Genomic DNA, 27,553 nt, shown 5'->3' with positions numbered 1-27,553 from the left:
AGAAAGAGCTATCTCAGTCAGCACACTGTATGCTTATTTAGAAAGAGAACCTTCAATTCCTGTTCTTGGTTGTCACAGCAGCTTAGCTTAGCTGGCCCTTGATGATTTAATCATTCATTCATTCAGTAGTTATTGAACACCCACTATGTGCTAGATAGTGCGGAGAGGGATACAGTGGAGAACACGATAGCAATGATCTCTACCCTGAAAAAAGTGACAAGTTAATACGGTGACGCATACAAGTAAACAGGCAATTATGAAGCTAGATGGTAAGATCTATGACAGGGAAGATAGAATGTGCCATAGCTGGGCCACCAGATACAGGCTGGGGCAGTCAGCTGAACTTACAGGAACATGGGAGCATGAAGGATGGAGCAGACACAAAGGCTGAAGCCCTGGCTGAATGCTAAATGGATGCAATGTGCCAAAACCACCAAAAAAGAAAAAATTACATTTAGATGGCACTTACTATGTGCTAGGCATTCTTCTAAGCACTTTAACATATATTATTAACTGCTTATTATTGCTATCAATATTATCAATCATATACATTATTAATTTATTCAGTACTTACAACAATCCCATAAGGTGTGTACCCCTATCATCTCATCCTCAGAGGAGAGACCTGAGGTGCAGACAGCTAGGGAAAGTCTCCAACGTCACACAGCTAGGAAGTGGCAGAGGTGTGAGTTGAACCTGGGCAGTCTGAAGCCAGAGCCTGAGTTCTTAACCTCTACACCACACTGCTTCTCAAAAGTATTACCAATTGTTTCCCTTCTCCTATTTTTCATTTCCTATAATGAGAACTATTTACTTTCACATATGCTGCGTTTTCAACAGCCATCACTACTAGTAACTGATGAAATAAAATTAGGTCATTTTCAACTTAGAGATTAAGATATGGATGGGAGTGTGTAACCTAACTTTAAGAGCTGACTAATTATTACCAAATTTCTGAAGAATATATTTCAAGAAACACTAAGTTTGATTAATGGTTTACATTATCCTTTAAAACAAAAGTGCCCAACAGAAAAAAAAAAAAAAGGAGCAAAAGACTGTTTGGCATTATCTACGAAGGCTGAACGTACACACAACATATGACCCAGCAGTTCTACTCCCAGCCATCCACCCACAAGAGCTATGTCTATACAGGGACGTATGAATGTATGCATGTTTGTATGTACACGCACTAAAATTTGCACGGCACCCCGATCGGTAACAGTCAAACTGGAAGCTACCCAAATGCCTCTGCCTATCAACCGCAGACCAGGTAAATAAACTGTTATATACCACACCTGGATACTAAACAATAATGAGAATGAATGATCCAAAACTGTATGCAACAACACAGACAAACCTCACAAATAGATTGTTAATGAATGAAGCCAGACACACAAGCATACATACCGTATGACTCTATTCACGTGAAGTACAAAACCAGGCAAAACCAGTCGATGCTACTAGAAGGCAAGAGAATGGTTTTGCATGAAGTGGGTGATTGGAAGGGGGCAGGAGGAGGCTTACTGGATGCTGGTAATGTTCTGATTCTGGAACTGGGTTGCGGTTACTCCTGTGTGTTTGGTTTGTGAAAATTCATCAAGTGTACACTTATGATATGTATACTTTTCTGCATGTATGTTCTTCTATAAAAAAGTTAAATGGAAGTTGATATTATTTTTAAACATATGCCCTATAATTTGTGTGTCTGTGTGAGGAAGATTAGCCCTGAGCTAACATCTGCTGCCAATCCTCCTCTTTTTGCTGGGGAAGATTGGCCCTGAACTAACATCTGTGCCCATCTTCCTCTATTTTATATGTGGGACGCCTGCCACAACATGTCTTGATGAGTGGTGCACAGGTCCACACCCGGGATCTGAACTGGCAAAATCCAGGCTGCCAAAGCGGAGCACACAAACTCAACTGCTACACCGTAAAGAAGCGTATAATTTTTAATGAATTTTGATGAATTTAATGTGAAGGGAAGTAATTATATTATTATCTAATATTTGAGTGCTAACATGGGGCAGGTACTATGTTAAAAGCTTTACATGAATGAATTTCACTTATGCCTCATAAACATCTTACAGAGATAGGCACTATTGTTAGCTCCATTTTCTGATGACAAAACTGAGGCTCAGAGACATGGAGTGATGCGTTAGAGTGGAAAATCGAACTCAGACAATCCTAACTCTAGAGAACATACTCTTAGCCATCGAGCTATACTAAATGTTAAGTGAAGGAGGAATTCAGTCAGCTATGTCAAGGCAAGAGAGACTAGTCTTACAACTTACTCCACATAAATATTCACTCACATTATTTTCCAAGTGGAACCTCCAGTTCGAAGAAACACTAGCCATATTAAGGTGTAACAAGCAATAGCCTAGACAATTTGCTTCCCACAATCAAAACACTTTTAGATGCAGCATATTTGTTCAGGCTTGAGAAAATATAAATGTTAAGAGGGTTTCTAAAAATAAACTCTACTTTCCTAACTCAATTCTGTCCCTTAAGATTTTTTACATCAATAATATAAAGTATGTCTTTAATTTAAGAAAATATAGCATGGCAGAACAATATTAGTACAGCTAAACTCTAGCACTATCATCAGTCGTCCACTGGGCTCTGTCAGTGGGCTGTGTCTGAGAATAGGCTGATGACTCACGGTCACAATGCAGAGTTACCAAGCAACTTCATGAACGGAAACAGAACAAGCGCACTGTGTAATCAAGCTCTTACAAAGGTAAACACAGGGAAAATAATCCCGTAATTCGTTATAGCGTTTGGTAATTTACCTCTTTGGAGGGGGAAGCGGGAGATGTGAAAATTGTCATCCAATAGGACCATACAAACATAACAAAGAACAGATGGAAACCCACAAGGTAAACAACGGCCTTTCCTGGTAAATAAAAACAAATAACATTTCATTGAATCCAGGTGAAAACAGGAAAAAGCATTACATTAAAACACAATATTTAGAGTCGGGAGGCTTAATGGAATAAAAACTTTAATTAAAACGTACTGAAACCATCAACTATATAAACTCCTTTATCTGCATGATGTAACATTACAGATACGAAGAAACATTCTGTTCCTGCATTTAAGGGTTATTAGCCTGGTTTATAAGCAAGGACTGTAGTCTGAGATGAGATTTGATTTCATTAAGTTAGTGAAGATTTTTAAGTTGAACCATCTCCTTCACTCACTGTATTTCAAGCTCTTCCTAAATGTTAGATTTTAAATGACTTAAAAATTATTTAAGACAGATTCCATCACTATGAACATTAAATTCCAAGGAACTATAGACTGAAAGTAAATAAGGCAAGTTCCCATCACTGTGAAAAATGAGTACATTTGAAAAACAATTCCTGGATTGTTCAGAAAATTTATGCTAAATTTCATTCTCCTTTTCAACACAGGGTAATGAAAAGTTTTTAGCCACTTTGAATTTCTGCCGTAAAGTTTCCCAAGTGGATTAATGTAACATTCCAACATCTTTATCTTCAAATATTGACCCATTGATACAACTTCAAGCTTTTTGTTGTGTTCTGTTGTTTCTCAATTTGGAAGACGTGGGACTCATTTCCATAAGAAGCAAGAACTATCTAACAGGCGCTTCAACTCTTTTTCAGTTTGGAATGGAGCCCCACAAACCCGCTGAAGAAAACAAAGTACACACAAGCATGAAAGTCTGAAATTTTACTCATTTTTAAAAGTTCAGATCAAATCTTACGTCTTCCACAAAAGCCTTCTCCATTACTTTCAGAATTCATTACCTCTTCACACTGCAATTAAAGCACTTAATTTGTTTCATTAGAGTTAGTGGCTTAATATTGATGAGCTAATACATGCAGAACACTTAGAACAGTACCCGGCACATAATCAATCTTCAATAAATACTGGCTACTATTACTATTACTGTTCAGGCATCATAATTTCTTCTTCTCAAAATTTGGTTCTTTTTGTGCATTCCCTGTTTCAGTGTTTCCCAGGCTTAAGGACTGATCAAAGTTTTCACTGGTCTGCAGTGAAACGAGAAACATTAAGAATAACATAGTGCAGTTTCTATAAAGCTAACGTGTATGCAATTCGAGGTACTGTCCTTCCTTTGGTCTGAGGTTATTTTTCCTTATATTTGTGGTTGTAAAAAATTTTCTTTTTAAATAAAATAACAATAAAAATTTCAGAACTCGTTGGACCCAACCTTTTCTTTTGCAATTATACTGGTCCATGCCTAGTCTAAGAGAACAGAATCCCCAGTGACAGCTGACCGATGCAGAACGCCAGGCTCAATGACTCCTCACATCACACAACTAATCAGCACAAAGTACTTCCAATTCTAGCTCCTGAAGTCTCTTTCAAAGTAAATGCCTTCTCATTATTTTCATTGCCAGTGCAACAGTTCATAAATTGTTGCTTATCTCATTTGAATTACCGCAAAAGCCAACTGGTCTCCTTGCTTCTATGCCATCTCAGCAGCCAGTGTAAAATGTGTTGCTTATAGTTTCTTCTCCCCCTTAGCTGTGAAATTCCTAGGAAATAACTCCATCTACATGTCTAATGAATGCAATCTAAAACTCTGGGACTTCCTAGTAACCATAATTGACTATGGCTACTCAAATCACCACTTCCACTTACTGAAAGCTGCTAGCAGGCATATGATGTTGACCTAAAACCCTCACAATAGTCCTATATGGGACTCATTCAGTTTACAAATATAAAAACTAAGGCTCACAGAATTTAACACCTTGCCCAACGTCACTAGTTACCAAATGATAAAGCCAGGATTCAACTCACATCTGCTTAATAAGAATCCAAGGTTCTTTTTTTTTCACTGTCATACCCAAAATTATATTTTCTTCCACTTCTTTAACCATCATCTTAGTGGTCACATCCTACTTCAGAGCCAACATCTGACACCAAGATAAAATCTTAACTATAAGTTCCTCCTCTTTTCAAATTTGCTTTCTTTTCACTTCTACTAAAATTGACTGTCATCCTCACTGAAAATTCTAGTTCCTCAAAATCTGCATTCTCTATTACCTCAGCCCCCTCCCTGGTCTACACAACGATTCAGTACCATTCCTTCATGTTTCTTTGGAAGAGCATATGGAGCTCAGTCTCCTACTGTTACACTAACACTGAGGCCATTTACCAAGTCTGCAATGTTACCTTCTCCTAGCACACTACTTATCTTTTTGCGTGGCCCCCATATTCAGTCAAGTTTGTCAATCCTCATCTATATAGTATTGGATAGCTTTGAAATAAATGGTAACCTTGAAGTACTTTAAACTTCTTAATCATTTAGTTACTGACGACTAAGGCTAGGATGTAAAATATACTCAAAATATTTTTTAAAACATTTAATATATTTTTAGGATATTTCTGCTCTCCACAAGAACAAAAACAAAATGGCTTTTGTGTTAAAAAATCTTAATCCTGGTGGTTGGCCCCGGGGCCGAGTGGTTAAGTTTGTACACTCTGCTTCAGTGGCCTGGGGTTTCGCCGGTTCGAATCCTGGGAGCAGACATGGCGCCACTCATCAGGCCATGCTGAGGCGGCATCCCACATAGCACAACTAGAAACACCCACAACTAAAAATGCACAACTATGTACTGGGGGGCTTTGGGGAGAAAAATAAAAAAAATCTTTAAAAAAAAAATAATCCTCAGTTTTAAAAAAACGGATAAAATGAATCTCTCATTATAATGCCTGGAATATAAGTACTTGACAGATGGTAATTACCAAATTATAATGTAAAGAATAATAGAATATATTACCTTTACATAAGTCCAAATTAATGTGACTACTATTAAGCAAACTTTTGGTCACATATATATGCTATAAACAACTGATTAGAAGTAATAGAGAGAGTAAAAGCTTAGTTAACTAAGCAAATTAAATCAAAACTGAAAGAAAAAAACTGAACCTAGAAATCAGGTACAAGTTCTATAAGAACTTCAGAAACTCCGCTTTCTGTATCCCGCTTTCAACATACCAGAAACAGTTCTGATTGAAAGGAAGAAAAATAAGCCTACTAAGATGAGCTTGTGTTTATTCTGTTGCTGACATTAAGACTCAAAGGTAACTTGAGATATACACACTTAATGTCTAATAATTATTTGCAAAAATAAGAATATTTATCATTAATTTCTAATGGTTCAACTGTTGTAGAAATTCTCTAGATTTTTGCATCTCAAATCAAATTTTTGAAATTTGATCTCAATAGACTTAAAATTTTCTTTGATCTTAGTGAAATTTTGAGCAATGATTTTTCCCTCTAGGCACTGTCTCTTTGTCTAGGCATTATAAAAACTTTAATTCCCTTTCAAAATGAACTAGTAATACAATTTACAAATTTACAGTCTGGTTATTTAATTAAATGTCTGTGATAGTAAAGTACTATTTTTAACAAATGCATAAACAACAGAACCATCAACAAAATTTAGACATGATGAAACAAAGTCCCCTCCTCAACCCTAGCTAGAACCAATATTAAAAACGTTTGAACTACTACAATAAAGAGTTCTGAAGAACACACAAGGCAGAAATACGTCCATATATATATCAAAGAAGTTTGGGCACTGGGTGCCTTACAAAATAACAACTACTTCAATTTATATAAATAAAGCAAATGAGAATATATTGAATGTAAAGGAATAAACCCAATGCTACATCTTCTTTTAAGCCTAAGTAAAACTTTAAAAATATATATTTTCTTTCTGAAAACAAAAACACATGTAGTCATCACTAAATAAAAAGCATGTGGGTTGCAATTAAGATACCATAAGTAGTCTACTTAAATTGAGACTAAGATTGCCTTACCGTTTTCTCCATTTCCAGAAAGAGTAACTAGAACAGAAGAAAAAAACAGTGAATAAATATAGTTTAAACATTTTGTACACAAATTCTATTTCAGGTTGGCTATTCATCTTAATATAATTTTCATAAAAATAAAATTTAGTTATGAAATGTAAACACTAATGCAAATTCAGAATTGTACACTCAAAAAACCCTGAAACACTAAAATGCTAATTCAAATTCTTCTTTATCATTAACAGTGCAATCACATTTAAAAATCTTTTCAGACCTTAATTAATTTTAAGTGTATCAATATGGTTCCGGTTGTTATGCTTTCTTTAGCTCGTTCCTTAATGCCACCTACAGCATGAGTAGGACTCTCCTCTGCGGCACTCATACTTACTTAATTTGTCTGTGATGTACCTCCCGAACGTTTTGTCAAAGCTATACTCAAACTGTATGTTCCTAAATGCATCCAGCAGTTTCACATGTGCTGTGTCTCCCCTAGTCCTCCTTCAAGGCCCCGTTTAAACAGCACCTCCTTTGTGGAGCTTTCCCGAGTCCCTCTTCAGGCAGAGCATCACTCCTGCCCATCACCACTCCTCACTCTGCCATCTTTAATAGACCAGCTCAGTTTTTGCAATTACTCATTGATATGTCTCTCTCACCCTACTGGACTGCACATGTGTGGAATCATGTCTTAGAGCAATAACAACCCTAAAAGTTATCATTAGCTCCAATTTACAAATAAGTAAACTAAGGCTTAAAATAATTAAATGACTTGCCTGAGATCACGGAGTTAGTAAATGTAGCATAGATAGGGTCTGAACTCAGGTCTACTTGGACTTGTATTCTCTCCTGTAGTGTCTCTCATCTTATTCATGGTTTCAGTCCCAAAGCCCGGCGTACAGCAGCAATGCTTAAGAAACGTTTATTAACGCAATATCCATTTCTGACTAAAATCTCTCGACAAAAATAGGCGAACCTGGATACTTCTTTAGTAAATGAAAATATGCATGCGTGTGTGTGTGTGTGTATCTACTTCAATCCCTAAACCAGCATAATTTAATGAGAAAACACTATGGAAGTATTCCTGCTAAAGTAAGGAAGAAAATAAGTAAGTTCGTGATCAATATTTTTAAAAAACCCATCGTTTTAGAGAGGCATAGGGCTTCTTCTCAATCCATCTTAGGTCAGTCAGGTGGGGCCTGATGTAGTTAGACCCTGGGCTGGTCCCCCCAGCCTCACAAAACATTTCCCCTTTATGACAGTGCACACTCAAAATATAATTTTCAGGACGTGCCTTGATGTGAAATAATTGGGAAGCACTGTCCTAGCCACACAATTATAAAAGAGAAATAAATTAGTGATATAAAAATTGAAAAGAAGGCAAATGTATCACTATTTGCAGATTATATGACTATATTCCTTCAAGAAAACCAAATGAAAAACTACTATAAACAAGAAGTGGTAGTGTATAAAAACTGACATACAGAAATCAGGAGCTTTCCAATATACATGCAATCGCTATGTAAAGATTATAATTGAGGAAAAGTTTTATTTATAAAGCCACCTAAATAGATAAAATTCCTAGGAATAAATATAAGAATTAAGCAAGATCTACCAAAAAAGAAACATTTTAATATTTCTGAGGGACACTAATCAAATCTGAACAAGTGGAAGGGCCTATATTCCCATATAGAAAAGTCATCATTAAAATGTCAATGCTTGATTATGGTGATGATTTTACTGGCGTGTACTTATTCTCAAACTCATCAAGTTGTATACATTAAATATGTACAGTTTTTTAAATATCAATTATACCTCAATAAAGTGTTTGTCTAAATTGGAAAAAAAAATAAAATAAAATAAAATGTCAATGCTCCCTAAGTTAATCTTACACATTTAGTGTCATCTCAATAAAAATACTTTTATTTTTTAATTAGACAGACTCCAAAGTTCATTTGTGGACAAATAAACTTGCATAAAGCGGTAGGAAAATTCTGAAAGAGAAGAATAATGAAGTAGGACTAGTGATGCCAAATATTAAAGCACATTATTTTTGAAATATTATAAACACCCAATTATTAAAATAGTTGTCTTGGCTCATGAATAAACAGATGAATGGAACAGAAAGCCCCCACATGGACTCAAATGCATATAGGAATTCAGTATACAATAAATGTGGGATTTCAATTCAGCATGAATAGAGCCAATACTGTTGGGACAAATGGGTAGCCATGAGATGCACATGACCAGAATAAATTCCACTTCTATCAAACACTAAAACGCAAAAACACAAAAACAAAAACATGTATGTACTAAATGAAAACAAAGACAAATTTAAATATATATAATTTTCGAGCAGAGTAGGTCTTTTCAGAATACAACACAAAACCTAGAAGCCATAAGAAAAGATTGATACATTTGATTACATAAAAAATAAAAATAAATGCTTGAAAAAAATCAATATAAGAAGTGAAGACTACGAACAAACTAGGGAAACATATTCATAATTCTTACTATAGACTAAGAACTAATTTCTCTAATATTAAAGAGTACTTACAAAAAATAAGATTTTTTTTAAAAACTCACTTTTTCACAGAAAATACAAACAATTCAAACGTAAAAAGATGGTCAACCTCATTTATGAGAGAAATTCAAAGTAAAACTACATGAATATCTTTTTTTGTTTTGAGGAAGATTAGACCTGAGCTAACATCTGCTGCCACTCCTCCTCTTTTTGCTGAGGAAGACTGGCCCTGAGCTAACATCCATGCCCACCTTCCTCTACTTTATATGTGGGACGCCTACCACAGCATGGCTTGCCAAGCGGTGCATAGGTCTGCAGCCGGGATCTGAACCAGCAAACCCTGGGCTGCCAAAGCGGAATGTGTGAACTTAACCGCTGTGCCACCGGGCTGGCCCCCAAAGATACCATTTTTAATAATCATGTTGGTAAAGATCAAAAGTTGACAGCATACTGTGTTATTACACTTTTCCAAGTAGAGAATTCTGATTTAAAATTGCTAGTTTCTGGTGGTTGCTTCCTCTAATTTCCCACTAAGATATTCATCAAATTACAGGAAACAACAAAACTGTTCTACAACAAAAACAAAACTAGACAAACCAAAAATGGCCAGAATCACTTCTTCACACAGGGCTTTCCTGACCACAAGAGTGGGTTAAACAAATCTCCTTAGTATACATTCCCACAGCACCTTACGTGTTCCTTCTCCTAACACCCCTGACATCTGTCATTACTGGTTTACAACATGTAGTTCTTCTGGATGTTTTCCTTGGAAGGAGGGGACACCACTGACTCACCGGCCCCTAGAACAATATGGCACGGAACGAGCTCTCCATATTTGGACCTGCTCTCTAACCACAGAGACAGAGGCGTGGTTAGGAATGGCAAACATGGGGCTATCTGCAGAACCTCTGCCCCACAAAGGGCTAGCCCATTTCTGAGGATCCCAATTTAATATTTTTAAAAATTCCTTTCATGATAAAGCCAGGATTACAAAAAATATTAAGCATACTAAGTGGTTACATATGACTGTTAGAGGTGTCATGAATGTCCTATTTCAATCCTGTCAGTCACCATGCATAATCTAATTCACAGATAACATTAACCTAAATCTAACGTTCTCGGTGAACATGAGGACTGGCCACATGCTACTCTCCACTTAACTGCCCCTTTTCCTTGCCTGTCTCCCACTTACTGAGACTGAAAATGCCAGATATTCATTCTACCATTTCCTTCTATCTACCACGGCCAAGTGATACAGTTCTTGCTAATGGGTACATCTCGGTAAGGGAAAAGTTATAGGAAAAAAAATTTTTTCCTCCTTGACAAGTGAGAAGCATGTGAAGAGAAAGGCACATTATTGCCTTTATCCTGTTTTTGCTTTGGATGCTTATAACGTGAGGATATGCTGTGTGGGTCTACAACTGCCAACTGTGAAGCCCGAGGGAGCCAATACGTGCTGGATAGAGGATTCTGGGTTGACAGGTATTTTCGTTTAGCTCTTTAGAAGTGTTGTTCCCCTTCCTCCAGGCCTCCACGGCTTCGGACGAAAAATTCACTATTATTCTAATTTTTCCCCTATAGTAAGGCGCACTCTCCTCACTGCTTTCAAGATTCTGTCTTTGTCTTTCAGAGTTTTCAGAGGTCTGGTTGTGATGTGTCTTGGCACGAACTTCTTTAGGTGTATCCTATTTGGAGTTCACTCAGCTTCTAGAACCTGGCGGTCTATGTCTTTTGTCAAATTTGAGAAATTTTTTTTTTTAAAGATTTTTTTTTCCCTGCTTTATCTCCCCAAACCCCCCCTGTACACAGTTGTATATCTTAGTTGCAGCTCCTTCTAGTTGTGGGATGTGGGACGCCGCCTCAACGTGGCCTGACGAGTGGTGCCATGTCCGCACCCAGGATCCAAACCCTGGGCCACCGCAGCGGAGCGCGCAAACTTAACCACTCGGCCATGGAGCCAGCCCCGAAATTTGAGAAATTTTAAGCTATTATTCCTTCGAATACTTTTCAGTCATATCCTTTTCTCTGCTTCTGGGACTCTAATGACACAAACATTAGATCTTTTTTTACAGTCTCACAAGTCCCTGATGATCTATTCTTTTCTTTTTTTTTTTTAAAGATTGGCACCTGTGCTAACAACTGTTGCCAATCTTTTGCTTTTCTCCTGCTTTTTCTCCCTGAATCCCCCCACTACATCGTTGTATATTTTAGCTGTGGGCCCTTCTAGTTGTGGCACGTGGGACACCGCCTCAGCATGGCTTGACGAGTGGTGCCATGTCCATGCCCAGGATTTGAACCGGCGAAGCCCTAGGCCACCAAAGCGGAGGGCGTGAACTTGACCATTCAGCCACAGGGCTGGCCCCGATCTATTCATTTTTATTTTCTAGTCTATTTACTCTCTGTTGTTCACACTGGGTAATTTCTATTGCTCTATCTTCAAGTTCACTGATTCTTTCCTCTGCCCTCTCTGTTCTGCTGTTGAGCAGACTTTTTTGAGTTTTTTTATTTTGGCTATTGTATTTTTCAGTTCTAAAATTTCCATTTGGTTCTTCTCTACATCTTTAATTTCTTTATTGACACTTTCTACCTTTCATGTTACAAATGCTCAAGAAATCATTTTTAAGATGGCTGTTTAAAAAAATCCTTGTCAGATAATTCCAACATCTGTGTCATCTTGATACCAACCCTAATATCAGTTTCTCCACATTAAACCCAGCATATATGGGGTTAAAACCAAAATACTCATTCCCTGCTTACTCCCTGGCTTCCTGGCTCCAGAATCCACTATCCTCCATGGAGACAGACACCGCCAAGGACAAGCACCTAGATTATCTCCTCCCCGCAAAGAGATACAGGCTGGTGGGGAAGCTGCTGACCAGCAAGGTCACAGGCTCCCTCCTCTCTGCAAGTGTCTCAAGGCCAAAGACAGGCTGGTGGGAAAGCTCCGACCAGGAAGGCCATATGCTCCCCCTCCCCTACCTAAAACCCCAAATAAAAACCCTTCCTTTTAGCTTTTTGGGGAGTTTGGGATTTCAGGGTTAGCTGCCCTCTCCCCTTGCTCAGCACTGTGCAAAAATAAAATTCCTACTTTCTTTCACCACAGCCGGTGTCCAAGATTGGCTTGCTGTGCAACAGGTGAGCGAACTCACTTCAGGTTCGGTATCAATCTTGGTTTTGTAATCTAAAGTCGTGTGCCACATAATGACATTTTGGTCAATGACTTACTTAGAAAATGGCCATTAAAACCCTCTATTACTTATTTCTAGACTTCGAAGCTGGCATTCTTCTGTATAAAGCTTTCCCTCAATTGAGGATGAATCAGACTCATTCTAAACAGGCAGCACAAAAACCCGTTTCCCTTTAATCACCATTAAATATTCCATTTTCAGAATAAGATGTTGGTATAACATTCAACTCCATTTTTAGCAAATAAATTTAGTTTTTCTCCTGAATCATTCCCATTAGCCTTTGAGCACTTCCTTACTGTCTAGCACAAGATGTCCCAGGCCACTTTATGCTTTCCCTCCCCCAGACCCTAAATGAACCATTTCTCCAAGGGGTATTGGTTCTTTTTAAAAGATATTCAGAAACCAAGCTTTGAGCCCTAGGGGTGCTCACAGCTCCTCAAGTTTCATCGCTCTTGGGCCCTTGGGGTTGACAGAAGTAGTATCACACATTTATATTTATATCATATTGATATTTTCAACTCAAATAGCACTCTATAGTTTTTCTTAATTTCCCTGGCATTATATTTGCATCTCTGTGCTTTTACAATGACAATCTTAGTTCCTGATTAATTAATTTACTTATTCGGTTTATCCTAAAATATACATGAAATAGTTTAAAAACTGCATCCTATTTTAAGATTTCTTTGCAGTTTTTTAAATTTTGTTTTGGCTTTAAACTATAGCCCACTAAGCAGTACAATGTTCAAAAGTCATGTGAAATAATTTTTTTCTCTGTATAGTTACAGTAGCAACTTTATATAAAATTGAGTTCACTTGTTTCATGATTTCAAATTTTACAGCTTACTTTTTTCTGCTCTTTGTTTTAATTTTATTTTTTGGATATGTAAAAAATATAAATGCTTTAAAAGTCAAAACTATATAAAAAGGTACTCAGAAAGGCCTCGCTTTCATTCCTTATCCCCTCACCCCAAGTAATCTTTTTTTTTTTGGTGAGGAAGATTGGCCCTGAGCTAACATCTGTTGCCAATCCTCTTCTTTTTGCTTGAGGAACATTGTTGCTGAGCTAACATCTGTGCCAATCTTCTATTTTATGTGGGATGCTGCCACCGCACAGCTTGACGTGTGGTGCTAGGTCTGCGCCCTGGATCCAAACCCGTGAACCCTGGGCCACTGAAGCAGAGCCTGTGACCTTAACCACTATGCAACCAGGCCGGCCCATACGTAATCACTTTTATTAGGGTCTGTTTTATCCTTCCACTATTTCTTTTAGGAAAACAAGCAAATAAATATATCTTTCGAAGTTCTTCCCTTATATACCCTGTTCCACACCTTGCTTTTTTCACTTAACATATCCCAGAAATCACTACACAGTAGTACACAGAGATAATTATTGTTTGTTTTTCAAAGCACTGCACAGGATTCCATTGTGTGGGTGTTCAGTTAGACAATCAGGCCTCTATTGATAGACATTTGGGTTGTCTCCAGTCTTCTGCTGTTGCAAACAATGTGGCAATGAATAACCTTATGCATGTGTTGTTTATTTGTGGGAGTTTATTTTCAGTGTAGATTCCTAATAGTGGGATTACTGGACCAAAAGTCAACCTGTCTGCTTTGCTCCAAATCCGTTACAGGGGTTGTACCATTTTCTACTCCTACCAGCAATGCATGAGACTGCCTGTTTCTCCACAGTCTACCCACTAAAGTGTTTTCAAACTTCTGGTGTCACAGGCTAATTCACTGGGCATTTCCAAGTGAGGATAAGCATCTTTTCATATGTTTATGAGCCATTTTCACTTTTTTCTCCTGTGAACTGTTTATGTCACTTATCCATTTTTTTCCATCAGGCTTTACTCACTCCCTGGTTATAAGATCATCAGTCCATGTTTTCTTCTAGTACTTGAATGTTTTTATTTTTTACATTCAGATTTGGCCCATTTTGAAACGGCAGATACCAGGGACAGGAACACTATCAGATAAGCATGAAATATCTTGTGGTGTCAGAGATTAAGGAAGGAACAAACGATGGGGACATGTCAAAGGGACACAGACACCAAACTAAAGGGGCTTCTACTGGCCAAATCTGGGACAATTTGAGCAACAAAACAATGACAGATTATAACCCATAAAATAAGAATCCACGTGAGTATGTGGATGTAAATGAATGAATGAATGAGTAAATGGGGAGGACGGAAAGCTCTTCCTTACAGTAGAATTCTAACTATTGAACATAGAAAAAAATCACGTAATTAGAAAAATCACCATTTGGTAACCAGCACAAAAATAACTGTTTCAAGCAAGACTCCTCAACAGATGCTAAAAAGAGTAAGTGCAAGTAATCAGGAACAGATTTACAGAGTCTCAAGGCATTTCCCCACAAAGATACTTGTCTGAAGTTGGGTTCTCTGGAATTAGGTGCCTGAGATAGAACTTGGGGTGCAAGATGTTTACTAGGGATCAACAAACATGAAAGGAAGGGGGAGGAAGCAGAACTGGGCAGAGAGTCTAACTGCAGGGCGGCCTATGAAAGCCAGGCTGACAGGCAGGCAGCTTCCGGCCCCTTCTTACGAAGGTGAGGGTGCAGCTGCCCCAGGAAGGGTGTGACCTGGGTGAGGCAAGTCATGCTGAACGAGCTGATAGCTGGAAGCTATCTGCTGACCGCACTCGCCACAACTGAGCAGCAAGCCCTTTAGGGGGATGTGTGTGGTGTCTCTGAGTCTAGGAGAACACTTTTATTAACGACAAAGAAAAACTGTACCTTTACAGAACGGAGAAAGCTGGCAGATACCACCTTAAGTAACGACCAAAGGTAACAGTCCCCAAGATACTACAATCAATGACACAGCATCACCTTTGTGGTATTCTTGCTAAAACTGTGTACCCTGAATCTAATCATGAGAAAACATCAGAGAAACCTAATTTGAGGGACATTCTACAAAAACCTGCACTCTTCAAAAATGTCATGGTCATGAAAGACAAAGCCACGACTGAGGACTCTCCTAGATTATCAAACAGACCTGAAAACTAACTGCAACCTGCGATCCTGGACTAGACAGCAGAGCCAAACAAAGGATCAGTGGGACATCTGGTGAAGTGTAAGACTCATAGACTGGAGAGCAGTATTGTATCAAAGTGAATTTCCTGATTTTGATAATTGTACTCTGACTATGTAAGAGAATGTTCTCTGCTATAGACTGAATATCGTATCCCCCCAAAATTCATATGTTAAATCCTCAGGCCCAATGTGATGGTATTTGAAGGTGGGGCCTTTGAGAGGTGATTAGATTACGAGGGTGGAGCCTGCCCTACAACGGGAGAGTGCCTGCCCTATAAAAAAGACCTCAGAGATACACACCCCTCAGCATGTGATGACACTGCCAAGTTACAGCAAAGACACGGAGAGTGGAGAGAGTTCTCATACACCCACTGCTCTCTCAGTTTTAATTAGAGGCTTTGTGGTTTAAAATCTGGCGGGGTTTGCCCCCTTTATCAATCTTCTTTTTCAGGGGTTTCCTGGTTGTTCTTTCTTATTTTTCCATAGGACCTTTAGGATCAACTTGTCTGGTGCTAGAAAGAAGAAAAAAACTTCATTAGGACTGGAATTCATTTTTACATTAACTTGGGAAGAACTGAAATCTTTGTAATGTTGAGTTATTCTATCCATGAACGTGAAATGGGAAACGTCTTTCCATTTGTCCAAGTCAACTTTTGTGTTTTTCAAGAATGTTTTCTTCTTACAGGTCTGGCATAGTTCCTAAGTTTATTCCTAAGTATTTTATTTTTTGATGTTATTGGAAATGGAGACTTCTCTTCCACCATATTTTCAATTATTCTTTATTTTCATTATTGTGTCTATGTAGAAAGTATTGGTTTTGTTTGCTGACTTTATACCCTGCCATTTCACTCCACTCTTTCTGCTCAGGTGCTCTGTCATTGCGGCTCCTCTCGGCTTTCAGCAGGCACCGCCCCATCGCCTGCACACAGAAGCTGCTCTCCCTCTTCCCTCCTTATGTTTTCTTCTCTTATGTTTCTAATTATTTGCTCTTGACTCAATGTGGTAATTGATTTTGTCAATACAATATTACAGAGCAATGGCCACAGTAATAAGCACTTACTTTGTTGTTGGTTTTAGTGGAAATCAATCAAGCATTTTGTGTGTGTGCGATTTTGTTTGAAAAGTATCCATTTATTCCTATTTTACTAAGTGTTTTCTTAAAATCAGGAATGGATGATGGATTTTTCAAATACCTTTTTGGCATCTATAGAAATAAAGTTTTTCATGCTAAATGTATTAATACGATGAATTTAATAACAGAAGTAGAAGGAATGAGCCGTCACCTCTCCTATCTACTGGTAACACCACTTTCTTCAGAGGCACAGTCCCCTCAGCGCTGACCTCCCCCTGCCGCCACCACCATTGCTGCAGCTTTGCTCCCAAAGGTCAAGAATTGTCTAAGTCTAAAAGGATTACAAACAGATGTTTCATGAAAAAAGAATTTTATGGTAAAAATATTTTAGAAAAATATTGAGTTAAACAAAATTACATACTTAGTTACAGCAGGGCTTCTTAAAACTGATAACAGGCAAATCGGCACCGTGATATTAAAGACAGGCGGTACTAGATGACGACCAAACGCACCTGACCACGTCCATTCCCGTATCTTTGACTCCCAGGGTCAAGTACAGTACATGCAACACTCTAAGCACTCAACATTTGTTAAATACCTAAATTAACAGAGATGTTTGTAAGGTCAGGAGAACATCTGTATTCAAAATTAACTGTGAGTTATCTACTGTGTGGATATGGGGACTGCAGCTGTACAATCAATTCACTAATTCAACAAGTACCCACTGTGTACACATTATGCAGGACCTGCTTCAGGTTCTGGAAACAAGCAGTGAACATACTACTGAGGAGAGAAACACAAATAACCACATGTCAAATAGTAATAAGCGCTGTGAAGAACAACAAAGCAGGCTGAGGAGAAAGTGAAAGAGGAAGTACTGGTTTTCTATGGGGTAGCCAGGAAACCTTTCATAGGTGAAGATGTGAACCGAAATCTTGATGAAGCGAGAGCCAGCCATATGGAAACCTGGGAGGCAAGCCTCCCGGGGGAAGGAGCCGTGGGACCATGGATGGCCGGATCAATGACAAGCAAGGAGGCCTGTATGGCTGAAGCACAATGAGCCGAGGAAGAGGCGGTCAGAAGTAACAGTGGCCAGAGCATTTAGGGCTTTACAGACTACAGAGAGAACTCTGGATTTCATCATGAGCCAAGTGGAAACCCTGGAGGGTGCAGAGCAGAGGCGCTAACAATCTTGACTTGGGTTTTAAAAGATTCACTCTGGCTTTTTGGAGGGTGGGAGGAGAATATAATGTTAGAAGGCTACTGCATAACTATGACCTCTACCCCTTCTTTTTCAATACTTACAGAAAGTATACCCGTTACCCATAGAAAAATGGGAATGACAGAGTATCAGAAAGAAAAAAAGTCAGTATAACCTCACACAAGTGACATACACTATTAACACTATGGTGTGCAGCATTCTCTCCTTCAGCTGCTCCCGGTGTCCCTTCCACACAGTTAGCTTAAACTGCCCTAAAGACTTCACATTGAATAAGTTCAAGTTTGTTTTTATACGTTGTTCAATTAGTACGTTAATAAAAATTACTCCTTCTATGATTCCAACTGGGTGGACCAAAGCTCCTATTAGTAAATACAATGGGCAAAAGAACATACACAACAAAAGTGTTTTAAAAACAGAATTTTTAAAAATCTTTATCATCAAGATTTATGGATCTCTTAGAGAGAAATCTCTTCTCCATAAAACCATACTCACCATTATTTGTGAGCTACTATTTCATTTATTTCAGTGTAGGTGCCCACTTGCTCAAGGAGATATACCACATATTTCAGCAATACCTAAACCTGGCAGCTTCTATGCTCACAGGAGTAGTGTTACATGTTAGTCTTCTTAAAGCCCCACGTGATGATGATGTGGGGGGCTCCTTCCCTTAGCAATATACTCTCCCACACACACACTCCTGACACTACCAGCAGCTCACAGCAAAACAGGCACATGTTTTTGCAATATAATCTTCAAATACAGCCAATTAAGAAAAGAACATATTTAGAAAATCTGTGTGAGAATGTGCTCCTTCACTCAAGACTGTGGAGGTGGGGGCAGAGGGGACGACGATAATACAACTCTAAGAATTAAAACAAACAACTTCCCACCAAAAAAGGGAAGGCAAGAAAATATATGCCAGTGACTGTTTAAATCTTCTCCCTACCCCGAGTAACATGTGAAAGCCTAGTCTGCTAAGAACTTCACCTTATTTTGCAAGACAGGTTTTATCCCACTTTAAGCCCATTTTATAGCATAAGGACAAGTTCAGAGAGGTTAAATAATTTATTAAGATCACTCAACAAGTGTTAAAGTATAACAAGAAGGCAAGCGTGGCAGCTGCAGATCACACAAAAGGAGGGGGGAAGTAAGCATGTCAGAAGTACTGTGGGGAGGAGGCCACGGTGAGGACTTCCGGCGTCCCACTAACAAGCCAGCCAGCCAGCCAGGGTTTTCAGAAGAGGAGTGACAAATCGGGTATTAATTTTAATGGGATGATTCTGTCTGCTTCATGGAGAAGAGACAGGGTCCAGGGTGAGGATGGTGGCGGCATGAGGACGGGAGACAAGATACAAGGGTACTACAACAATATAGGTGATAATGTAGCTTAACAAACCACCCAAAAGTTAGTGACTTTAAACAACCAGCATTTACTATCTCCCACAATTGGGTGGGTCAGCAGTTCGGGTGACGATCAGCTGGGCTGTTTTTCTATCAGGGGCAGTCAACTGGCAGCTCAACTGGGGCAGGACCATCTGGGATGGCCTCACTCACACATCAGGGGCTTTGGTGCTTAGCTCATCTTGGCTGGGCCTCCTTCTCCATATGGTCTAGCCTGGACTCCCTTACATTGGCAGCCAGAACATTACAAGAGAGTTAAAGGAGAAGATGCATGCTGTCCTGAGGTCTAGGCTCCAGATTTCACACATCACTTCCACCACATTCTATTGGTTAAAGCAAGTATAAGGCTAGCCCAGATTCACTAGGGAGGTTGGGGGAGCGGTAAACAGACTCCACCTGTTGATGGGAAGAGGTACAAATTATTGTGGCCATGTTTTTCAATCTACTGCATAAGACAGAGATCATGGCGGCTTGAATGAACACAGTAGCAGCGGTGGCTGTGAGAAGAAGCCGGATTTGGGCACATTTAATGACAGGATCTGCTGATTAATCGGATGCGGAATGATTTTTCAACCAAGGAACTGGAAGGATGAACTGTCGTTTACTGAGCTAGAGTAGGAGCAGGAGGTACGGGGTTGGGGGAACTCAAGAGTTTTGTTTTGGACATGTTAAGTCTAAGAATCTGAGATGCCTATCAGGTATCTGAGCAGAGATGTCAAGTAGACAGATACTAGAGTCTGGAACTGAGCATGCTACGTCGTCTTTGCCACCAAGTGGAAGCGGCCAGACGAGAAGGAAAGTTTTATTTGCATGACTAGGGCATAATGTTTTTCTTGCAAATAGTCTGACCTGGTTCCTGAGATGTCCCGCACCTTTTCCTTCCACATTTCTCGTCTTATAAGAAAGCAGTGAAGGCCCAAAGAAATTTCAGTTTATGGGGAAGAAAATATAAAAGCTCTTTTTGTTCATTTCGGTGTTTTTGGATACATATTTTTAGAACTCTCACACCAGTTTGGTTTCCTCCATCAACAGAAAACAATATCAGAGCAGATTAACTCACTAGCAGTCGTAAAAAAAATTATTCTCTAAAAAAAGAGAAAAAAAAGAAGGTTAGGATAATTGTAGAATGCAAATAAAGAGGTTTGCAGGGCACTATAGCTTTCAAAAGGCAAGTTATATAGAAAATTACTACACTTTAGCTCTAAAAAGAGATAATAAATAACAAAATTAATAAAAAGGTTTTTAAAAATATTCTAATTCAGGGGCTGGCCCCGTGGCCGAGTGGTTAAGTCTGTGCGCTCCGCTGCAGGCGGCCCAGTGTTTCGTTGGTTCGAATCCTGGGCACGGGCACGGGCATGGCACTGCTCATCTAACCACGCTGGGGCGGCGTCCCACGTGCTACAGCTAGAGGGACCCACAACGAAGAATATACAACTGTGTACTGGGGGGCTTTGGGGAGAAAAAGGAAAAAATAAAATCTTTAAAAAAAAAATATTCTAATTCACATCTTAACTTTTCCTATAATTACGTCAACCATTGTGGATGAGATTTAGGGAGCTAGATTTTTTTTTTAACAATATCAGCATAATTTCAAACAGTCATTGTTTCATAACCCAAAACCAAGACTGCAGAACCAATAAGCAATATGTAGCCTTTAACCCCAAAGACTTGAAATATAAGATTGATAATTTAATTAGTATTGTTATTGTGGATGTTTGTTTGTTCTAACACATTCAAACATGACTCAAATGAGTTTATAAGAGCATGATTCTATTCAATTCAAGACACAGTGATTCAAAGTCTACTAGTAACTAAACTCTCTGGTGGTTACAAAGATGAATAGGACCCCATCATACTACAAACCTTGTAAGCAGGGTTTTTCAAATACTTAAATATGATACAATAAAGGGCATACTTTTATATTCTAATTCAACACACAAATGATTTGTAGAGGCTTACTAGAAATATACCCTTAAAACTATAAATATATTTTAAAAACAGAAAAATACAAATTAGAATGTAAAGTAGAGAAGGAGGGGAGAAATAGTGATACATGCTACAACACAGACGGACCTCAAAAACATGTAAAAGACACCGGGCACACAAGACCACCTACTGCACGACTCCAGTTACCTGAGCCGGCCAGAAAAACACGCCGAGACAGAGGGCAGGTCAGCAGCTGCCCCGGGCTGGGGGTGGGAACAGGAACTGACCATAAATGGGCATGAGGGATCTGAATGAAGTGAGAGCAATTTTCTAAAAACGAATGGTTATGATGACTGTACAACTTGGTAAGTTTACTAAAACTCACTGCATTGTACATCTCAAATGACTGAATTTTATGCTATGTAAATTATACCTGGATAATCTTAAAAAAACAGGCAAAATAAAAACTTTTACAGACATACAACAGCTGAAATAATTCATCACCAACTGACTAGTATTACAATAAATGTTAAAAGGAAGCCCTCAGGCAGAAAAAAATGACACCAGATTGAAATACAGATACATAAAAAAGAATAAAGAGTACCAGAAATGGTAACTACATGGGTAAATATTTAAGCTTTTTTTTATTATTTAAATCTTTTAAAAAGATAACTGTTTAAACAAAATAACAGCAATATAGTGTTAATTCTATAACATATAAAATGCATGACAACAACAGCAAAAAGGCTGGGAGGGAAGAAATGGAAGAATGCTTTTATAAGGGACTAACTGTAAAGTGATACATTGCTTGAAGGTAGATTATGATAAGTTAAAGATGTATGGTATAAACACTAAAGCAATCACTAAAATAACTGAGTTACAGGTAACAAGCCAACAAAGGAAAGAGAACAGAATCATAAAAAATAATTCAAAATTTAAAAATCATTTAAAAATTGATTAATTCAAAAGAAGGCAAAAGAAGGAGGAAAGGTGAACAAAGAACAGATAGGACATATTAAAAAATAGCAAATTATAAGACAAACTTAACCATATCAATAAGCGCATTAAATGTAAATGGTCAAAACACCCCGATTCAAAGGCAGAGATTGTACAGCATGGAGACTGTAGTTAATACCGTATTGTGTATCTGAAAGTTGCTAAGAGAGAAAATCTTCAAAGTTCTCATCACAAGGAAAAAAAATTTCTAAGTACGTGTGGTGACAGATGCTAATTAGACTTACTGTGGTGAGCGTTTTGCTATATATATATATGTATATATAAATATAATGTTGTGCACCTGAAACTAACATAATGTTATATGTCAATTATATCTCAAAAAAAAAAGCAAAAAGGCAGTGATTTTTCAGATTGGATTAAAAAAGCAAGACCCAACTATATGATGCTTACAGGAAACACATTTTAAATATAAAGACCCAAAGGGGCCGGCCCAGTGGTGCAGCGGTTAAATGCACACATTCTGCTTTGGTGGCCTGGGGTTCGCCGGTTCGGATCCCGGGTGTGGACATGGCATTGACTGGCAAGCCATGCTGTGGTAGGTGTCCCACGCATAAAGAAGAGGAAGGTAGGCACGGATTTTAGCTCAGGGCCAGTCTTCCTCAGCAAAGACGAGGATTGGTAGTAGTTAACTCAGGGCTAATCTCCCCCCCCCCAAAATAAATAAATAAAATGAAATAAATAAATAAATACAAAGACCCAAACAGGTTAAGGTAAAAGCAGAAAGACAGAGCCTACTAACACTACTCAAAAGAAAGATTTGTGGATATGTTAATATCTGCCAAAGTAGATTTCAAAGCAAACAATATCACCAGGGATAAGAAAATCATTTCATAACAATAAAGGGTCAGTTCAACAAAAGGACGCAACAATCTCAAACATTTTCTGTACCTAATTACAGAGCTGCCAAGTACACGAAGCAAAAACAGAACTACAAGGAGAAAAACACAAATTCACAATGATAGTCATACCTCTTTCAATAATTAATTGATAGAATAAACAGAAAATCAGCAAGAACACAGAAGACAAACAACACTATCAACCAATTGCCTTAACTGACATATATGGAACATTATGACATAATAGAATACTCAACAACAAACAGTAAAATACACTGCTAAACAGAGAATGCATTTTTATCAAATGCACAGGGAACACTTCCAAAACAGACCACATTCTGGGCCATAGAAAAGCATGAATACATTTTAAAGGACTCAAGTCATACAAGGTATGTTCTCTAACCACACGGAGTTATATTTGAAATCAGTAACAAAAATATATCTAGAGAATCCCCAAGTAACTGTAATCTAAGTAGCATACTTTTAAAATAATCCATTGGTCAAAGAGGAAGTCAAAAGTGAAATTACAAGATAATTTAAATTAAATGAAAATCAAAATACAACATATCAAAGCTGATGGGAAGTGAATAAAGCAGTATTTAGGGGTAAATTTATAGGACTAAACTAAGACAGGGCTCAAATCAATGACTTCAGTTTCCACATTACAAAACTAGAAAAAGAGCAAATTAAACCCAAAGTAAAAGAAAGGAAATAATAAATATCAGATAAGAAATCAATGAAATAGAGAACAGAAACACAATAGAGAAAAGTCAATGAAATCAAAACCTGTGTTCTTCTGAAATCAATAAAACCCACTGGAAACAACTGTGTCAAAATGGTGTACTCCATGTTGATGTTTAAGCTATTTATCTTGTCTCATTCTAAATTTAAAGAAATACGAAGGAGACACAAGAAAGTATTAGATATATAGACTCAGAGGTCACAGCTCTACTCTGCACACATCTCTCTGAAAAAAGATAAACGGCATCTGCATCCTTGGAGAAACCACTGAGCTCTTCCAAGCAACCGTCTTCTCAGAAGTAAAATAAAGGGACTGAATTAGATCATCTGTGAAGTCTCTTTAAGCTCCAAGATCCTCTACACACCAAATACAAGGTATGCATCTTCCACTAACAGCTACAAACGACCAGAACAACACCTTCTGAAGAAATCCTGGGAGCCTGAATTAGCACTTTCCTCAAAAATAACCACCTTGACCAAAGCAGAAAAGCTGGTCAATCCACCCATAACTAAGTTCATATGTTTAAATATCAGCCTTGGAGGAAAACTGAAGGAGAACTTCAGTTTAATTTAAAATCAAGGACCAATATTACTAATTCCTTCATCATGACTTCTCTGCTTATCACCCCTGCGAGACGGCCATCTTACATGCATTACTTCCTACTTACTCAATTTTGTCCTCAGTATTACTCCTTCCAGTAACAGGAGTTACTGATTATAAATGAGTGTGTGTGTGTGTGTGTGTAATTACAAAATTAGGAAGCTATGAGGCTGGGATGCAATGAGGGCCTCTCGCACAACTTCTTTGTTCAAATGTCCAACTGCGGACCAGGCACTTGTATTGTCTGAGATATTTAGGAACCTTCTGCTGCTACCTTTTAGGAGAAAATTATCTTATGCAAATAGATCACAGATAAGACTAGAATCTTCACTGAGTGTCCAGATCTGGATAATCAAGTAGACTAGCCCTGAAGAGTAGTAATCTTGGCTCTGGAGCCAAACCACCTGAATTCCAATTCTGATTATGCCATTTACTAGTTGTATGACCTTGGACAAAATACCTAACTTTATGGAGATTATTATGAAATAAATTAGCACATGAAGATATAAATATTATCACCCTCTCTCAGATACTTTAAGAATACCAGAAGCTAAGAAAATTCTATGAAAATTATTAAAACAGCACTTTAAGTAAAACCCACACTTTACTCAATTTAAAGATCCTATAAGGTTATATATCAATACATTTCAATGGCAGGGTTTGTGCTTACAAAAACATAAACAAACATAAGTATTTTAAAGAACAGTTTCAATATGACAGTAAACGAGTTTTTACACTCCACCATGTAGTCCAATGACACTGCAGATCTCTAAACTCAGATAACTTTGAGGTATTAAATGCAGGCCCTATATAATACCTTTCACCATTGAATATTTTAAAATTCTGTCAAGCACTGGCCTTAGTTGTTGCAGAATGTTTTAACAAAATCCTTGGGTATAACCTCTAAAGGATGGGCCTATAGCCTAACTTCAGTGATCTCCAAAAAGGGCAACCAGGTAACTCCGCCCACCCCCCATTATGGACCAAACAATTACGGTCCTGTGACCCTCATGGCTCACTACGTCATCAGCACAGTGGAAAGATGGAGGTAACATTCTAATAGCCAAAATAATTGTGTTACCTAACCAAAGGACCTATTTGCTCAGAGTCCTATTTCCTACATCTGTGCCCACAGATATTGAGAGGGTGATGAAATGTGCCCTCTGTCCCCACTAGCACACAGCATTTCTCAATTCATGTTCATTTCCTTTTCTTAATGTTTGATGTCACATTTTGATATTTTTGACAAAAACCACCTACAAGTCAAATGTGCAATTTCAGCATAAATGCACATTCTTAGTGTTCCTCCAGAAGCTTTACTTCAAAATCAGTATGGAATTAGAAAAGGGCGAGAATAACCTTCTCACGGGATCAAATAAGATTACTAAAACTTTGGGAATTAATGCCCATTTCAGAGTAATTAAGATAAAATATCATGACAAGCTGATGACAATCCTATGATCACTATGACTTTCTAGAAGCAGCCTCAAGAAATACCTAAATCTAGTTAATTTTAATTGATTCAAACAACATTTTTGCCAAACATTTTGGTATGCAAAAGGACGAGACTGAACAATAATATTCAGCAGATTAATGCTATTACTATTTGGAAATGTATTCCAAAACTGATTTATTCTGGGCCTCCAGGCAGGGATAATTTTCTTCAAAATTAAATGTTCTACAGGTACAAAATAATTTTCTTAAAGGTGGATATTTTCACGTAAAAACCTACCCTCAAAGCTTCCGAGCCAAAGCGTTCTCTTCCATATGCAGAACTCGGTTTTAACCAAGTAGTTATTGGAGAGATCTACAAACCCAGAGCCACGACTGAAGTCTTGACTCTGCCACTCGCAAGTAGAGCGGACGGCACACCCTCTCTCACCCAATCAGTATCTACAGGCGTCCCTCGGTATCCGCGCGAGGACTGGCTAAGACTCCCCAGAGACCCCGAAATCCGCGGATGCTCGAGCTCCTTAGTGGGCTCTCGGCGTCCGCGGGTTCCGCACCCACCAAGCGTGTATACTACGTTTACGATGCGTGGTTGGTTGAATCCGCCCATGCGGAGCCCGCAGATACAAAGGGCCCACTACACGTAATGTGCCTTTTTTTAAAAGTATATATAATAGCAGTTCTTTAGGTAACTGTGGCCTCAGTCTGCAGACTAAGACCAGATCACTTTGGGATACCAAGGGATTGCTTTTGCAAACACCACTCACCATTTGGCCCTAAGTTTTCACGAAGAATTGATGTAAGGAGCAGACACACAGAACAACCCGGAGAAGGCCAATGTAAGTCGAAAACAGCTGCACAGTCAAAGCCTCTGAACAATTAACTTAGAGCGAGCAATCGATAGCACACAAACAGCAGCAGCCCTCAGTGTTCTGACTGATAATTTCCTTCCATCTTAACGACCACCTATTCACACCAGTATCTTAAATTCCTGGAGCGTACTGCAGCCTTACTCCTCCTTTCAAGGGAACCAGGTAAGAAACTGGGCACTAAGCGCTAACGAGGGAAATGGCAGTAACGAAAATAAGGCCTGCACCCTGAGGATGAAAGAAACATCCACCTCCATAATCAACAGCCAAGAAAGGGATAATCGGGCTGTACATCGTCTCAAGCGTTCTTTGTCTCACAACAACATTTTGTGTAACTTACTGGGTTGGGCCTTGAACTAAATGAACTTGAAAGTGGGTCGAGCACCAACACATACCCAAGGCGGGCGCCCGCCCGGGTCCCCGGCGCCGCAGGCCGCGCGCTCCCCCGGCCCCGGCGGACGAGCCGGCTACCAGGACGGGCTTTCCTCAGCTCCAAACGGCGACGGAAGGAGGGCCGCGCCGCGCGTCTCCGAGCTCCCCGGCGCTCCGCGGGGACGGCCTCCAGCGCCGCCACCGCCGGGCCCAGGGAGGCTCCCGCGCGCGCCCGTACTCACCCACGCACAGCTCCACCACGTACGCGTAGTAGGACCAGGCGACCACGAAGGCGATGAAGAACACCGGCACCCAGCCCACCGTGCGCTGGCAACAGCGCCAGAACGTCCACGGCGCCATGTTCCGCCGCCCCCCACAGCACCCCGCGCCCCGCGGCCGCGCCGCCGGCGGCTCCTCGCCCGGGCGCCCCGCCTCCGGGGCCTGGCCCGCCGGAGCCAGGGGCGGAGGCTCCCCCG

At 39.1% G+C, this 27,553-nt stretch overlaps 1 protein-coding gene across 4 annotated transcripts in view; it reads right to left on the bottom strand.

Moving 5' to 3' along the window:
- Positions 1–27,526, bottom strand: part of ZDHHC20 (zinc finger DHHC-type palmitoyltransferase 20) — a 65,817-nt gene extending 38,291 nt beyond the window's left edge. The window contains exons 1-4 of one of the 4 annotated variants that reach the window (XM_046664831.1): positions 27,320–27,452; positions 15,872–16,083; positions 6,823–6,849; positions 2,793–2,896 (exon numbers count right to left, since the gene is read on the bottom strand). In XM_046664831.1, coding sequence (XP_046520787.1) covers positions 2,793–2,896; positions 6,823–6,849; positions 15,872–15,935 — 195 coding nt within the window. In that variant the 5' untranslated portion in view covers positions 15,936–16,083; positions 27,320–27,452. Of the gene's footprint in view, positions 1–2,792; positions 2,897–6,822; positions 6,850–7,583; positions 9,540–15,871; positions 16,084–27,319 lie in introns of those variants that run through there. The other 3 variants (XM_046664829.1, XM_046664830.1, XM_046664832.1) reach the window with 3 other exon arrangements.
- Between the last annotated feature and the right edge of the window lie 27 nt (positions 27,527–27,553).

The sequence above is a fragment of the Equus quagga genome, chromosome 6, assembly GCF_021613505.1.
Source record: "Equus quagga isolate Etosha38 chromosome 6, UCLA_HA_Equagga_1.0, whole genome shotgun sequence".
NCBI lineage: Eukaryota > Metazoa > Chordata > Mammalia > Perissodactyla > Equidae > Equus > Equus quagga.
This window is presented reverse-complemented; position numbering and strand designations above follow the sequence as displayed.